Raw genomic sequence first — 15,491 nt, 5'->3', positions numbered from 1 at the left:
TAAGTGGTCCCCTTTACTTCTCACAAGTGAAACAACAGCAGATTCAGTTGCTATACACGAGAAATTGTCCAAAAAAATACCAAGAACCAACTTCGGTGACTTCCGGTGTGTTCTGCATTTGTGTGTATGTGAACGTGCACGTATATGCGCGTGTGTGTGTGTGTGTGTGCGTGTGCGCGTGTGCGCATTGGTGCATTGGGCATAAGCAGCGCCTACGTGGAGACAAGCGTGCCCAAGGGTGCGTGGTACGTGCATGGTTGCCTACTCGTCTGATAGGGCCGGCAGGTATTACTGGCCACCGTTGTAGGCATAGTCAGCCTTGTTGTGCATGACGAGTCTGTTGTCCACGAAGTAGAAGCTGTCAGAGCGGGTCTCGTAGGGACACTCCACCATTTGACGAACTGCGAAGACAAGACGCAAAAAAACATTAGGAAGAGAGAAGTTCTCTCCTTCCCGTCTGCTGGGAGCCCCCATCGGGGACCTTCGGCTCGCGAGCGTAGGAAGGAAGCCATCGGATCAGCGGTGACTCACCGCACCATTTACTTCGGGAGGAGGGGGAAAAAAAAAGAAGAAGAAGAAGAAGAGGTGCCCAATTATCTTGAGCTGAACTCATCTAGTGTAACTTCAGAGCGGAAAGCAGGGCGGCTGTCAGCTTGGGTTACAGAGCATTTACATTTGAAATGCACCCATTGCACCCAACGTCAGCGACGGTCTGCCTGATGTCATAAATTATGGTGTTCTGCCTGTGTTGCAGTAAGCAACGAATACCCACATGATAGCTGCTCCCTTACATTGCTAGCTGTGATAGCAGTTTGTATCCTACATTCATTTAACAAATATTACCTATAGCACGTTGGCCCTCCAACTCACATAAGCTATACTAGTTAATTGGTTCATTTGTTGTTTGTTGAGAACATTAAAAATAGATTGCGTTTTTATGCCTATGCCGCCAACATGTGTTTTTTATTTGGGAGATATAATACCTTTTAGATTTTCTAAATTAGGATTTCTCTCTATCACTCTGTCCTTTAGGTCAGAAATATATGATTACAGCTTTGGAAAGCAACCAAACCCTGTTTCATGTGGCAAGCAACAGCAGCAGGCTTCAATTTCAGCCAATTAAAAAAACAACAACAATTGCTATCTCCAGGGGTGTAGCCGTCCCTGTGGGCTGAACCAGGCTTTGGTCAATCTTGGATTACAAGTGATGAGTCAAGTTGATCGTGACTGTTGTTGCTGACAACGTCTCCAGAGTTTTGCATGCATACTGTGTAACCCAGTGGTTCCAAACTACTTTTTGGCCGTGACTCCGTTTTCCGTCGCTCAAAAGGTACATTGTGTTGCACCTGGACCCTTGCACGCTCATCAGAGCCATCAGCGTGGCGTCTTAGAAGCGTTCCATCAACTCCTCTCCCGGCTGGGAAACGCCACTGGGATATTAAATGGAAGGAGCTCCTGAGCTCCCGGACAGGGTACGTCTGATGGATCAGACTAATCCAAACTATCGTAGAGCTTCAACACTCGATAGCTCACGCTAGCGTCAACACACCACTTTCCCTCATACATGATGCTGACATCAGCATTCTTTGTACATTGATTGAAATTGATTGATTTCAATGGACAAAGAAACGTCTGTGACGCTGCCTAAGAATCACCTTTAACGGAGAGATACCAATGGGGTTGGTTTGTATACATACTCTTCAATATTTCAAAACATCAAATATGCCAGCAATCTCCTGCGTCCCCCATTAGTAATTCAGGCCAGCAGTGGCCTCACCCAGAGCCTCGGACAGCCTGCGCTGTAACCTAGGGTAACATAGTGTTTATATGACCAAAGCCCAGGTGAGGCGCCGTTGTGTGGCTCTGCCCGGGGCAGCCATGGTGCTCACCCAGGGCCTCAGACAGCTGGGGGAACTCGTAAATGTGTTCGCAGGTGTTGCGGCTGTTGGGGATGCAGAAGCCGAAGTCGAAGTCAAAGCTCTTGAGCAGGTGTTCGCGGAAGTAGTGCCTCTCGATCATGCGGAAGTTGTTCAGGGGTCGACTTCCCACCGTGAACTCTACACTGTGCGGTTTGATGGAGAGGGAGACAGAGAGAGAAAAGGCCTCAGGCAAAAATAGCATTAAATGGGTGGAGCAGTATTGTCTGTGTTGGTGTTGTTGTTGTGGTCTGGTTACTCAATACAAAGGAGAGCTAGTGGATGGTTTGAACCGACCTCCCGGACACCTGGAAACTCACCTTCGGACGGACATTCACCCTACTGGGGGACGTGGCTTCTAAGCCACACCTGTATGTGGTTGCTGTTGTTTTGTTCAGCTTGTCCTGTGCTTGTTCTGCCCTGTACTGGGAGTTCGGACACTTTCCCACTAATTGAATTCCCAAATGAATAATCGAGTGTTGAAGTTGAATTGGTTTGCGCATGGATGCTTGATGTTAATAATGGCCCCGGGCCGTGGGCATCAGAGACGCCCAGGGCCAGAGAGGGCTCACGTCAGCAGGGGGGGTGGTGGTACTCACGTGGCACCCACGGTGCGCAGTCTCAGGAAGGCGGGGGTGAATTGGTAGCGGACGAAGCGACCGGCACTCAGGTCCACGTCCCTGCCCTCCTGGTCCTCCTCTGGCAGAAACACAACGCACAGCAGGACGTCACACCGACGGCGCACACATCAGTGATTATACAAAGGCCCCCTGTGATACCACCAGGGGACAGTGGTGGACTGACGTTGTCTAGAGGTCAGTCAATTTTGTGACATCACAAGGGGAGGGTGTTCATATCCAGGCTAGAAAGAATTGATTGATGGACTGTGTCGACGGGTAGGCTGGGGTTGACCTGTCTATCATACAGCTGGAGAAGGACCCTCAAACGTGGGAGGGTCCACACGGCTCCATACGGCTTTGAATGGCTGCGCAAGCCCACACTTCAGAAAATACTGGCCCTTGAATCTCGTATTATCTGCTATTGTTATTTGTTTCTGTCGTCTGTTCAAAGTCTCACTCATGATGTATGGGTTAAAAGGGCTCTTTAGATAACAGTAGGCGAGAACTAGAATGTAAGGCCCAACATAAACGATACCATACCGGAGACGACATATAAAATAGAAAAGGCACAGGAAATGTGTCCAGACAGCATACCCATATTTGGAGGCTTGGCGATCTCAAACAAAACGGTGCCTGTCTCCAGGTCTCTGATCTTGAATCGTACAAAGTCAATGTTGTAGACGTTCTCCTCTGGTTTACAGAGATACCCTGGAGGAGAGATGACAAGAGTGTGACGAGTTTTACTCAACATCAAGTTACTGTGAGGCAGTGTTTATGTTCTCTGACAGGTCACACACCCACGCACACAACAAAACCACTTTAAAGAAACATTGAGAGACTTTTGTTATTGTTCTGAATAATCAAAGCCCTGATCATTCAGGATTAAGAAATTCAATTGGAATAACATAAACAATCAATTGTTGATTGTGTGTGTTATTCCAGTTATACCTGAGAGTGATTCTTACGTGGTATATTATTTATGACTGATTTATAAAGCAATCTCAAATACTTTTTAAAATATCAGAGTAACAGCAAACAACACTGCGTTGTTGCAAGAAGAAACTGGTGTTGTGTAAAAGCAAATTATAACGTTGTAATATGAGATTATTTCCCACAGTGAATCAATAAACCTGGAGGCTACCTATAGGCGATACTGAGCTCGATGCAAAGACATTCACATTTACCATACCCTAAAGGCGCTGTTCAACGTTAATACAATCCTTAAGTTAGACGGCATTGATAATCGCCTTGACGTCTGTCACTACATTACTCACTCCGAGTCTGAACAAGCCCAAGCCACCACATGCATTTCAATAACAACCAACCCAGAGAAGACACGGTGTGACACAGAGCCTACCCCGAGTGGCGACGCGCAGTCCCAGCACCTCGTCCGCCGTGATTTGTCCACTCTGGGTCCGCAGGTCCTCCTCAGTCACCGGCCTGCTCTCCACCTGGCTCCTCCTGGACCTGAGCCTCTTCAGAACCCCTCCGTTGGACTTGCGCTCCCGCGGCGGAGCGGCGGCGCTGCTTCCGACCCCGAGCGCGCTGCTGCCGCTGCTACCAGAGACGGTGTTGTCAGCAACAGGCGCATCGCTGCGGGCTTTGGCTCCGCTCATCATGACACACGGCGGTCCTCTCGAGTCGAGTCTACGGTTGTCTTGCGTCTTATCTTCGCTCTTGCTCTAAACGCGAGAAGATGGCGTCGCAGATGATGGGGGGGACGGGGGACGCGAGGGGGTGGAGGATGGGAGGGGGAAGACACAGGAAGGGAGAGAGAGAGAGAGAGAGAGAGAGAGAGAGAGAGAGAGGGAGAGAGAGAGAGAGAGAGAGAGAGAGAGAGAGAGAGAGAGAGAGAGAGAGAGAGAGAGAGAGAGAGAGAGAGAGAGAGAGAGAGAGAGAGAGAGAGAGAGAGAGAGAGAGAAATATGGTCAAGCTCTTGTTTTTGTAGCACATGCTGAACAGTTGCCATGACAACTCGCCCGGCCCAGCAAGCCCAAAGTAGGAAGACAGTGGGTGCACGCGGAAACATCTTTAAACATCCACTGGAGGGCGAAGTCACTTGACTTTTACATGCGTGTGTGCAAGGTGCCATCCAGTTCACATTACTCCCAGTCACCCGTCAGACTGCTCCAAAATAAACGTCGGAATTCGGGATATCTGTCTTGAGGCAATTCCATTCCCGCCATTTGTGTTGTAGGCATAATGAAGTCCTACTGGTTGTGTGCAAATGTGTGGGAATATAAATCTTCTTTCAACTCCATCTCCCTCTGCTCCCGACGCAACTAGTCAATGTTTTATTTCTGGTGGTTTGGACAAACAGGTGACGCACCCAGAGAAAGACACATGCAGGGGGATGCAAATCAGCTGGAACGGATCACTGCGCGTTTGAATAGAGCAGAGCCATGAGCACCAACTTTTACATAAAGTATATATCGGGGATTCGGTGCCATAAATGTGCATGGTGCACTTCGGCAGGAACCTGTTGGTCGGGTCTGGTGAGCGGCATGGTTTGCCTTGAAGAGGAGGGAGTGTCTATTGGATAGCCGTATCCAGAAGAGTTGCACACAACAAGGAGCAAGACGTGATTCCTCTCTCCCGTTTACTTCCTACAACCTGCCTTCTGTGATCTGAGATCCGAGAACCGCTGTCTGACATTTCGCTGGCCTGCTCCCGGTTTCCCTTCGCATTCTCCCCTGGATGACCGCGTGAAACCCAAAAGGTAATAACACACTTTATATTTTACCAAACAGGAGTCGCAAAACAAAAAGTGGTTGGCCAGTTCACCTCTTTGGAAACAGGCGACGCGTAGGCTAAATCAAGTTATCTTGGACACCCCTAAAAAACGCATTACAGCAGGACATGGAGACTAACCAAACAATAGGTTCAGATTATTCCAGATGATCATGTTTAATCAGGCAAATATATCGTCGTTTGCATTTCCTCCTTTCCCTTTCTTTGTTCAAGGGTGACATTATGGCTCTGCTCCAATCATCCGCTGGGACCCGTGGGACGCTGAGCCACCGCGTCCACTGATAGCGACTTTATTGTTGACCCACTCAGTAACTTATTAAGGAGCCCATATCCACAAGCGGCTGTGTTACCTTGTGGTTAGTTGCAACCTTAAATAAAATCAAGTTGCAATAAACATACATGCTGATGTATTCGTTGATGGGTCGTCGACCTTTTTATTTATCTTATGAGGTCGAGAATGATTTTGGCCTGTTATTACATATCCTATAAAAGCTCAATGTGCTTAAACGTTGACACTGCGGCATACGTTGAACACAAGCAAATAAAACGAGCTCAAAGGCCAGCGGCGACTGCCGTCGTTGACTTGGCAGGAGATTCGTTTCATGCGCTGCAAGCTGATAGTTATATTTATTAGTTATGTGTCAATATACATCATTTGAAATGTGCTCGTAAAGCCCTACCATCGGGACCATCTTTTTATGCAATGAAACGAAATGGGCCAATTCTAATAACTATGACATAACCTATTGATATGTTGAGAGAAACTCCAAGTGGCTGATGACGCCAACACCTAAATATTATTGAACAATGTTGTGTGACTGTGGATTGACCGGTTTACCCACTGGTAAAACCAGACGCCATGAATGGTTCAGTTTATAAATATTTGGTTGTTAGGCCTATTATTGCTTTTCACACAGACATTGGGGTCGGTGTAATTAGACACTCCTCCACTTTCACTGGCTGACAGAGAGAAACATGTACCCTCGTCCTAGTTAAGTCCTATGTTCTGATAAGGAAACAGGACTGAACTGCTACATTTCCTCCAAATTTTCCAAACGGCATATTTGTCTACATGGAAAACTCTAAGGGATCATGAAGCTAAATAATGCATTGCATTACACTGAGAATAAAATTCTCCAACGCCAAAAATCCCATATCATATGTGGACAGAAAGTTTGATTTAAGTAGTCTATTCATCTTTATTAACTCATCACATGTTGTAGCTAATTTCAAGAAAAATCGAATACTATTCAAAACTTTTACTAACTCTTTCCAGGTTGTTCTATTATCAGCTTCTTTTTAAGCGGTGTGATATTTCCCTGCTTCGTGTTTTTCGCATTGATGCATTGATGTCCTCGTTGTAACACACTCCTCTCCCTTCTCCCTTCCCTCTTCTTTGCTCCATCCAATTCCTCCGACCACCAGGTGTCTCTACCAAAGCCATGGCCTCTCGCGTGGAGGGCCAGCCCAGCTCGGGGCTTGCGGACGGGGAGAAGAAGAGCTCCTACGGGGGCTCCTTGAGAGCCGGGCCGCTATCCAAACCCCTGATCACGCCCAAGCCCTTCTCTCTGCAGCGCAACACCACCCTCCGCTCCATCAACGCCCCAAAGACCACTGTCCCGTCTTCTCCGTCATCGCCGTCTCGAGTCTCCATCAAGAACCTCTTCCCCGGGGCCGCCAAACCCGAGCCCAGCGCTGTGCCGCAGTCCAGTCCAGCCATCACTGACGCAAAGCCAACACGAGAATCTTCCGCTTTGAAGGGGAAAAGAGAGGAGGGGTCTGCCTCACGGCCAAGTGACACGTCCGACTCGGCGAGTGTTCCTAAAGCCAGCGGGCTGCCGACGCCTCGCCCGATAGAAAGAAAGAGAAGCCCTGTGAGCAGCCCTGCTGAAGAACCCCTGAAGATCACTAAAGATGACAAGACCGCCCCTCTATCAGTCCCTGTTAAAGAACAAGTAATTATCAGTGGAGAAATCACTGTAAAAGATGAGAAGAAGGTACCAGACACCACCTCGGCTGCGGCAACCTCGGACCCCACCAAACCCAAGACCCACCCTGTAGTGGACCAGCCCGCCACAAGGGACACAACCCCTCCCGACACAATCCCAAGGTCTGCTGTCACCCTAAGGCGCCCCAAGGCCTCCACGGGCGTTTTAGAACTAAAAGACGAAGCCAACGCAAAGGACCCTCTCAGCCCAACGTCCCAAGATCCACCAATCAAGCGTAGCCTGGTCAGGAACCGCTTGTCAATGGAGCTCACTATGAAATTTGAATCAGGTGGCCAGCCTCTGCCCTCCCTGCCTCCCCAAACAACCAGAGGTAAATACGTAGGAAAACTGCCAACGTCTGCCGTCGAACCAGAAAAGATAAACCCAACTGTAGTTCAACCGAGTAGTGAAAAGGGCGCAGAGGTGCTGAAGCTGGAAGCAGAGGAGGACAGAACAGGGGGAAGCAGTATAAAACGTAGAATCACTCTGCTTTTTGACTCATCATTGAGACCTGAGGTCGCTGTGAAAAGGGAGGAGCCACCAGTTGTCACCCAATCAAACGAAACAGGAGCAGCGGTCAAAGACAGAATTAAAAACTGGGCATTGGAGACGAATGCAGACACAGACAATATTGTCCAACCTCAAACTAAAACTCCTACAAAAGAGTAAGTGGTCTCCGTTCTCTTATCTAGATATCTTATATACAGTATATTTTTATTATTTATCTGTTGAAAATGTTATTGGGCCAACTTTAACATAAAAATGTATTTCCACAGCTTCGACAGTATCGACCCTCCCAAGGAAGAAAATACACCAAGAGAGATGTCCACAGAGGAGACTGCAGATCTACTTCCAGCGGTCTCATCAGCTGCAAAGCCGTTGGATGATCCCGTGGAGACACCCCAGAGTACTTCTCCTGATGAGGAAACCCCAGAAAGCTCCACAGATAAGTCCTTAGAACCCGTCCAGGACGGCGTGTCTGACAGTGCAGCTGTGCTCTCTGACCCCAGCTCCGCGGAAGCCCACCGAGCCAACCCACTGAAGGACAGGACCCTGCGTCGGTCAGTTCGCTTTGGGACCGTGGAGCGGGATGACGGCAAACCTCCGGTGCTCCTGGGGTCCGAACCCGAGTCCAGCGCAGAGGAGGAAGACCTTTCCGAGGATGAAGGCCACGAGGGCCCAACGGAGGAGGCGATCAAAATAGAGAAAGAGAAAGAGCGGGAAAAGCATGAGGAGTTTATGTGGCAGAAACAAAGGGAAGAGCAGAAAGAGAAGGTGACACGGATGGAAGAGCGACTTCGAGAGAACGAGACGTTTAAAGAGGCGGAGCGGCAGAAACAGAGACAGAGGGAGGAGGAGGAAGAGGCGCAGAGAGAGCGGTTGAAGCAGAAAGAGAGAGAGCTAGAGGAAGACAGAGAAAGGGTCAGGCGGGACGAGGAGATGAGAAAGAAGGAGAAACAGTTAGAGGAGGAGAGATTGAGAAAGGAGGAGAAAGAGAGGGAGAGTCAGAGAGAAGAGGAGAGGGAGAGACAGAAAAAAGAGGAGAGACTAAGAGCGGAGGAGAGAGAGAGGGAGAGACAGAGAGAAGAGGAGAGGTTGAAAGAAGAGGAGAGAGCGAAACAGAGGGCAGAGGAGAGATTACAAGTGGAGGAGAGAGAGAGGGAGAGACAGAGAGAAGAGGGGAGAGAGAAACAGAGAGTAAAGGAGAGATTACAAGCGGAGGAGAGAGAGAGGGAGAGACAGAGAGAAGAGGAGAGAGAGAAAAAGAGAGTAGAGGAGAGATTACAAGCGGAGGAGACCGAGAGGGAGAGACAGAGAGAAGAGGAGAAAGAGAAAGAAGAGGAGAGAGAGAAAAAGAGAGTAGAGGAGAAATTACAAGCGGAGGAGACCGAGAGGGAGAGAAAGAGAGAAGAGGAGAGATTACAAGCGGAGGAGACTGAGAGGGAGAGACAGAGGAAAGAGGAGAAAGAGAAAGAAGAGGAGAAAGAGAAAGAAGAGGAGAGAGAGAAAAAGAGAGTAGAGGAGAAATTACAAGCGGAGGAGACCGAGAGGGAGAGAAAGAGAGAAGAGGAGAGATTGAAAGAGGAGGAAATAGAGAAACAAAGAGATGAGGAGAGATTGAAAGAAGAGGCGAAAGAACGACAGACATTGGAGGAAAGATTGAAAGTGGAAGAGAGAGAGCGAGCGAGGTTGGAGGAGAGACTGAGGGAGGAGGCGAAAGAGAGACAGAAAGTGGAGGAAAGGTTGAGAGAGGAAGCGAAAGAGAGACTGAGGTTGGAGGAGAGACTGAGAGAGCAAGAGCGAGAGAGGCAGAAAATGGAAGAGAGATTGAGGGAAGAGGAACTCGTACAAGAAAGGTTGAAAAAAGAGGCGATGGAGAGGGAAAGACAGGTGGAGTTGATGCAACAGAGAAAGAGAGACGAGGACAGAGAGCGGGCAAGGCAGATGGAGGAGAGACTGAGAGAAGAAGAGAGGGTAAGGGAGGAGGCCAGGAGGAGAGAAGTGGAGGAAACAGAAAGATCAGAGGACCAACTTAGGGCAGAACGGATTGAGAGAGAGGCAGAAAGGATTTTAGAGGTTAAGAGAGAAAGAGACAGACTGATAGTGGAGGCAGAGGAGCGCGAAAGAGAGAGACAAAAGCAGCAGAGACTTCGGGAGGAGCAGGAGAGAGAAAGACAGACACAGGAAGCGCTTGACAGGAAGAGAGCCGAAGAACAAGAGCTGAAGCTTCGAGAGACGGAGAGGAGGAGAGAAGAGGAAGAGAGGGAGAGAGGGAGCGAGAGGGAGAGAGAGAGATTACAAGAAGAACAAGAAAGGATCAAGAAGCAGCAGGAAGAAGAAGAGAGAGCTCAGGAGAGAAAGGAGGAGGCAGCGAGGAGGAAGCAAGCAGAGGAGGAGGAAGTGACACGGCAACAGGCGGTCAGAGATAGAGAGTGCCCCGCAGTGGACACGGCCATCTTAATCAGCTTTGACTCTGAAGATGAGGGTCAGAAATCGGCTGTGCCGACCTCCCTGCTCGTTGAACCAACGTTTAGCGCAGAGGGCCCACTGGAAGTTCCTTTCGACGACTTTTCAGTCAAGAAGCCTTTCACTGAAGTTCTGTTTGATGACTTCTCCGTCACACCTAGGAGATGGGGGTCCAAGAGTAGGGTCCCCCAAACCCCAGAGCCAGACTCTGGGCTGGAAGATGTCTGGGTTCGCCGGGCCCCCGATGTTGACTCACGGACACATCAAGCACCGCAGCTAGACCCGCTGAAGGAATCGGATGTCCTCCCTCGTCCCTTGATACCGTGCCTCGTCCCTCAACCCCAGGAGGAACCGAGGAGGCCATATGAGTTCCCGACAGTGGAGCAGAAAAAGGCAGAGGTGGTGGAGGAAGATGAAGATGAAGAGGTGCATGAAGAGAAAAAGGAGGAGAGGGAAGGAGGAGTGGCTGAGCTGAAGGTAAATCCCTACTTTGTGTATTCTGAGTGTATTCTCTCTTTGAACTGAAGGACTGGGGAACCATTGGGTTCCTTTCATTGGTCCTGTGATAACAACTCCATGGGCAGCAGATTGTGGAAGATGTGTTGTTTTTTTGGTTATAAGCTGTGTGGCAGGCAGAATCATGCAGCAAGACTGACAGAACAGAGCAGGAGCGAACATGTACCTGGTTATACCTTCGCTGAACCGTCAGCCAAAGCCCTTCACCTTCGCAAACACACAGAGGACACTGTAACAATGGCAGCCACATAGTTGACTGGTTATTCTTGCTCTTGAAGTCACATATAACAAACTCAATTTGCTCCTGAAAGCTTGTTGCACAAGATGATTACAAAAGGTGTGTGTGTGTGTGTGTGTGAGTGTGTGTCTATAGCTGTGCGTTTGTGTTTATGTGTGTGTGTGTGTGTGTGTGTGTGTGTGTGTGTGTGTGTGTGTGTGTGTGTGTGTGTGTGTGTGTGTGTGTGTGTGTGTGTGTGTGTGTGTGTGTGTGTGTGTGTGTGTGTGTGTGTGGGGGTGTGTGTGGGTGTGGGTGTGGGTGTGGGTGTTTGTGTATGCAAGCAAGCCAAATGAGCGTGCTGTAGATGTTTAATGATTAATGGTAGAAGAATGCAATGCAATATAACCAACACTAATGCATCATGCATCAAGAGATAGACATCGACACTTCATGCCAAATTATTTCTTGCTATGAAAACGATATCAGTGTATGTAAAGATCAGATGTTGTTGACCTAGCAGGTGTGGAGAATCAAAGTGCTCCTGGGAATCAGCCCGTATTTTATTCACACATGCCCTGTGAATGTGTATGTGTTTTTTTTGTATGTGTGCATGCTGTTTGTATGTGTTTGTGTGTGTTTTTAACCTTGAGTTTATCTACTTTTTACTCTTTTGTTTAAGGAGAGGGCTGGGACATGAGTAATCTTACGTATCTGTCTAAGAGTGTTGTTGGCAATCTTTGAAACTGAGAGCTACAAGGCTTTCATAAAAAAAAAAAATCATGCCTCCTTCACTCTTCATTGGATTTCATCAAAGTGCTTTAATTGTCCAGACTTATGAAAGTCAAGAGGTAGACAACCAAAAAAGACAATTTTATTTGGGGTATGCATGATTGAAAGAGGGTCCACTTTTGGATTGGACGGGCCTCAGAATGTGACCGAGTTACTGAGTGTCAACCTCGAGTGGAAATCATGTTAAGGATCTGTGGTATTCTAAGTGGAACGAGAGGCTAACTAAAGTGTCAATGTGGATGAACAGGTTAATTTATTGGCTGCATGACTCAGAGAAGGATTGATAGAATTAATGCAGACATTCACCTTGTAAGAGATACTGTTTTCCCTTTGTCACTCACCCTTTGTGTCCACATTTATGTGTTGTGCAAAGTTCTGTGTGTCCATGTGTCTATGCGTTGGTGTGGGTGTGGGTGTGTGTGTGTGTGTGTGTGTGTGTGTGTGTGGTCTGTGTGGGTGTGTGTGAGTGAGTCTATTTTCACACGTGGCAGGTGTGTATACATACCTGTGTGTAATCCGAAGGTTGTCTTGTCTGTGAGAGAGTGCGCCTCGGTTTGTGGTGTCTTTCGCTTTCTGCTTTTCATGAATTGTAATTTGAGACTACTGATAAACCAAAAGGGTTGGATGTGGAACTGTTTATTTTCCCACCATTTCATAAACCGTGAGACGGAACCATTTTGGCCACTAGGCGGTGCTGTGGCTGCTCCCTGTAGTTTCACTCCAATTTCCTTCTACTTACACACCTTGATGATTCACAGATATTCATAGCAGAGAGATTATGAATGAGGAATCAAATAACTAACACATGGAACAGGAAATTGTGTGCATGAGTTAAATGAAACCATGTTTGGGGAAGTGTGGTGTGAAAAGGGCAAACCCAAATCCGCCAGAATGAGGCGCTGTGTCTGACTTAGGCAAATGAATAGGTGGGTCTTGTAGAGCGTGAGTCAGCCTAAACAGCGTAATGGGATCATGTAAAGAGCACTATACTTACATCAGGCCTCTTCCTTGTTATCTCTCTCTCTCTCTCTCTCTCTCTCTCTCTCTCTCTCTCTCTCTCTCTCTCTCTCACTCACTCACTCACTCACTCACTCACTCACTCACTCACTCACTCACTCACTCACTCACTCACTCACTCACTCACTCACTCACTCACTCACTCTCGTACACACACCAGTTGTCCCAGACAGACTCTCTCTATCCACCCAGCCAGCTATCATTCTCTCACCTGAAGAGCTGCCCTACTTCTGCTTTTATTATCTGTGTGAACCTGTTATGTGTGGCTGCAGGGACAGTGTAAGTGACACTGCAAGTCCCTCCACAGACCTGAGATTGGGTCGGATGTTTATTGGAACCTGGCTCAGGTCTTGGGGAGAGGACCGTCCTGGACCATCCTGTCAGCAGATTTTTTTCCTCACTTTTTAATTGATAGGAAACTGGAGGGATGTATACAGAGGGGCATGAAGGGAGGTGAAACCTGCCTGAACAGAAACAGAGGCACAGGGATCATAGTTGGAGTTGAAATTTTTCCGGAACCAAATGGAAGGTCCTAGTTTCCCTTTTGTCTCACTTCATCTTGAAGTCCATTTTTGCTCGAGGGTTTTTTAATGAATGGATTGCAACGCCGGAGAGAGTGATCTTCTGGCATGCTGTGGATTAGAAGATTTACGATACTAGATGACATGAACAGTCTCAACACCGAAAAGTTTGCTTTCGATCAGAGGACGATTGTGCTTTCAATATCGGCGGGCTCCGTGGAACGGCAAATCATAGCCACCATAAAAAGACACATTGCTTAGTTACAACCCCCCCCCCCCCACCCCCTTTGGCACTCAGTTTCCATGGTGACCATTTCACAGAGGGAGCAGGGATGCAGTACCTGGGAGGGAAAATGTCCTCCGTTCGGCAGCAGGTGTCTGGCTGGGTGGTCGGCATGCGGCGCTCCTTACTGGGGGCCCCGGGGCTCCTCTGTGGCCCCGCAGGACGGGCGCACAAGGGGGAAGAGGCAGGAGAGGAGGAGCAGGACGAGGAGGCGGAGAGAGTCCAAGACCTCAGCCCTGCGGTATCGCCGCCACAGAGCTCGGACCCGAGCGGGAAGTCCCTGCGGCGGCGGCTCGCAGCGCGGCGGCCCTTGCCGCGCTGCGGGAGGAGAGCTGCGGGCCCCTGCTCTGTAAGATTTCAGAGTTTAACGGACCGTTACGTCCCAATGGAGGGTCATCACGGCTCTGTCCCTCTGGTCGGCTCAATATCAGCATGCTTCTGCATCGTAAAGATTGACTGATAGGTTACCGTAGTGAATAGACAATGACGGAAGCACAGAGAGGCAAATGCAGGTCATTTAATCAGCATATGAGAAATATTGTTTCTGCTTTTGGCACATGGTGAATTTTGGCTGATAGTTCTTTGGCCTTGGAATTACAATATAAATAGGTAGATTCAATATAAAATTCCCTATAATTATTCCACCAACCTATTGTGGAATTAATAGAGACCAAGATCATATTTAAATATGCTGACCCCTTAGGCACTATACCGGATGCTGAGCTCCAGGAGAAACACTTAATGGGAATATATAATAGTGTGTGTGTGAATAAGTCAGGCATTGTGTGTGTGTGTGTGTGTGTGTGTGTGTGTGTGTGTGTGTGTGTGTGTGTGTGTGTGTGTGTGTGTGTGTGTGTGTGTGTGTGTGTGTGTGTGTGTGTGTGTGTCTGTTTGTGCGTGGGGGGGGGGGGGTCTGTGTGTGTGTGTGTGTGTTTGTGTGTGCTGCATGTCCCTAAATAAACCAGGTTTAGTGGGTGTGTTTGCTGCTAAAACCCATGTCTGTTTAATTTGCTATTGGAGACATGGCGGTAAAAACCCGCCGGTTGTTGTCGTCTCTTCACCTCATAATCCGTCTTGTTCCCTTAATGGCCTGTAGCATTGTTGACAGTCTCGCCAGTGATTATGCTAGTCTCGTGTCGGACCCGTTTTCATGCTCGGGGCATCGAGCAATGTTTCCTCTCATCAACCCAGGTTCCTCAGCATTCTATTAAAAGAAAGGCGGGAAAATAATTCCTAGTGACTCATGTCCTTGACTTAAAATTTCAGTTTTATACAGGTTGCTCATGCAAAACCTCCCTCACCTCATTGCTAAGCTCTCGCTGCGTCTCTGATACACGACTACAGAGTGTGGGAGCAATTTAATAGCGTAAACAAACAATGCCTTGTGGGTATTTGTGTGCACCCGTCTCCCCCCTCCCCCGTCTCCCATCTCCTGTAAATATTGATTGTGGTGGCGTATTCCGGTTTCAGTAAATATGGTGGGGTAGGTGAGGGTGTATGAGGACTGTTTCTGTATTAATGACATGTATTTATTTTACTTTAAAGCAAAAGGAATGAAATAGCCATTCATATTGCAATCAAAACATTTTAAAAAACCATTGTGAGATACATGTTTTCACCCTGAACACCACGTTTTTCATACAGACTGTGACGATCTTGGGATGCTGTCGATTATTCAGCAACGTATCACTACGTGCAGAAACACTGCATAAACTCTACAACAACATGAATAAATCGTCTTTCTGAATCTATTGAAAGAGAAGCAGGACAGATTCATTATTGGAAAGTGCTTTGAATGCTGCAGGGCAATATCTTACATGTGCATATCACCTTTAGTAGACAAACAGAATTTCTCTCTGTGCATTGAGTACCTGGGTAGGCAAATCCACTGTCAGTGGACCATTCA

General features: G+C 48.1%; 2 protein-coding genes across 2 annotated transcripts in view; one reads left to right on the top strand and one right to left on the bottom strand.

Annotated features, from left to right (window-relative positions):
* On the bottom strand, window positions 1–4,299 carry LOC115557055 (protein unc-119 homolog B). Its single transcript, XM_030374632.1, has 5 exons — window positions 3,894–4,299; window positions 3,131–3,244; window positions 2,516–2,615; window positions 1,890–2,062; window positions 1–401 (listed from the first exon to the last, which is right to left on the bottom strand). The coding sequence occupies exons 1-5, from the start codon at window positions 4,153–4,155 to the stop codon at window positions 289–291; spliced, it is 762 nt and encodes a 253-aa protein (XP_030230492.1). The 5' UTR covers window positions 4,156–4,299; the 3' UTR covers window positions 1–288.
* A 557-nt stretch (window positions 4,300–4,856) lies between these two features.
* tnks1bp1 (tankyrase 1 binding protein 1) overlaps window positions 4,857–15,491 on the top strand; it is a 16,094-nt gene continuing 5,459 nt past the window's right edge. The window contains exons 1-4 of the mRNA XM_030374752.1: window positions 4,857–5,255; window positions 6,713–7,940; window positions 8,052–8,925; window positions 9,025–10,719. Coding sequence (XP_030230612.1) covers window positions 6,730–7,940; window positions 8,052–8,925; window positions 9,025–10,719 — 3,780 coding nt within the window. The 5' untranslated portion in view covers window positions 4,857–5,255; window positions 6,713–6,729. The remainder of the gene's footprint in view (window positions 5,256–6,712; window positions 7,941–8,051; window positions 8,926–9,024; window positions 10,720–15,491) is intronic.

This window comes from Gadus morhua, chromosome 13 (genome assembly GCF_902167405.1).
Source record: "Gadus morhua chromosome 13, gadMor3.0, whole genome shotgun sequence".
NCBI classification, from domain to species: domain Eukaryota; kingdom Metazoa; phylum Chordata; class Actinopteri; order Gadiformes; family Gadidae; genus Gadus; species Gadus morhua.
The sequence above is the reverse complement of the archived record's forward strand: the minus strand, read 5'-3'. Positions and strand labels throughout refer to the sequence as shown.

Bases quoted from the DNA above. Each gene is read 5' to 3' on its own strand.
- LOC115557055 (XM_030374632.1), bottom strand. From the start codon at position 4,155: ATGATGAGCGGAGCCAAAGCCCGCAGCGATGCGCCTGTTGCTGACAAC. The intron at 2,063-2,515 runs GTGAGTACCACC...CAAACCGCACAG, and splicing joins CTGCGCACCGTGGGTGCCAC to TGTAGAGTTCACGGTGGGAA. The intron at 402-1,889 runs GTGAGCACCATG...TTGTCTTCGCAG, and splicing joins CCAGCTGTCTGAGGCCCTGG to TTCGTCAAATGGTGGAGTGT.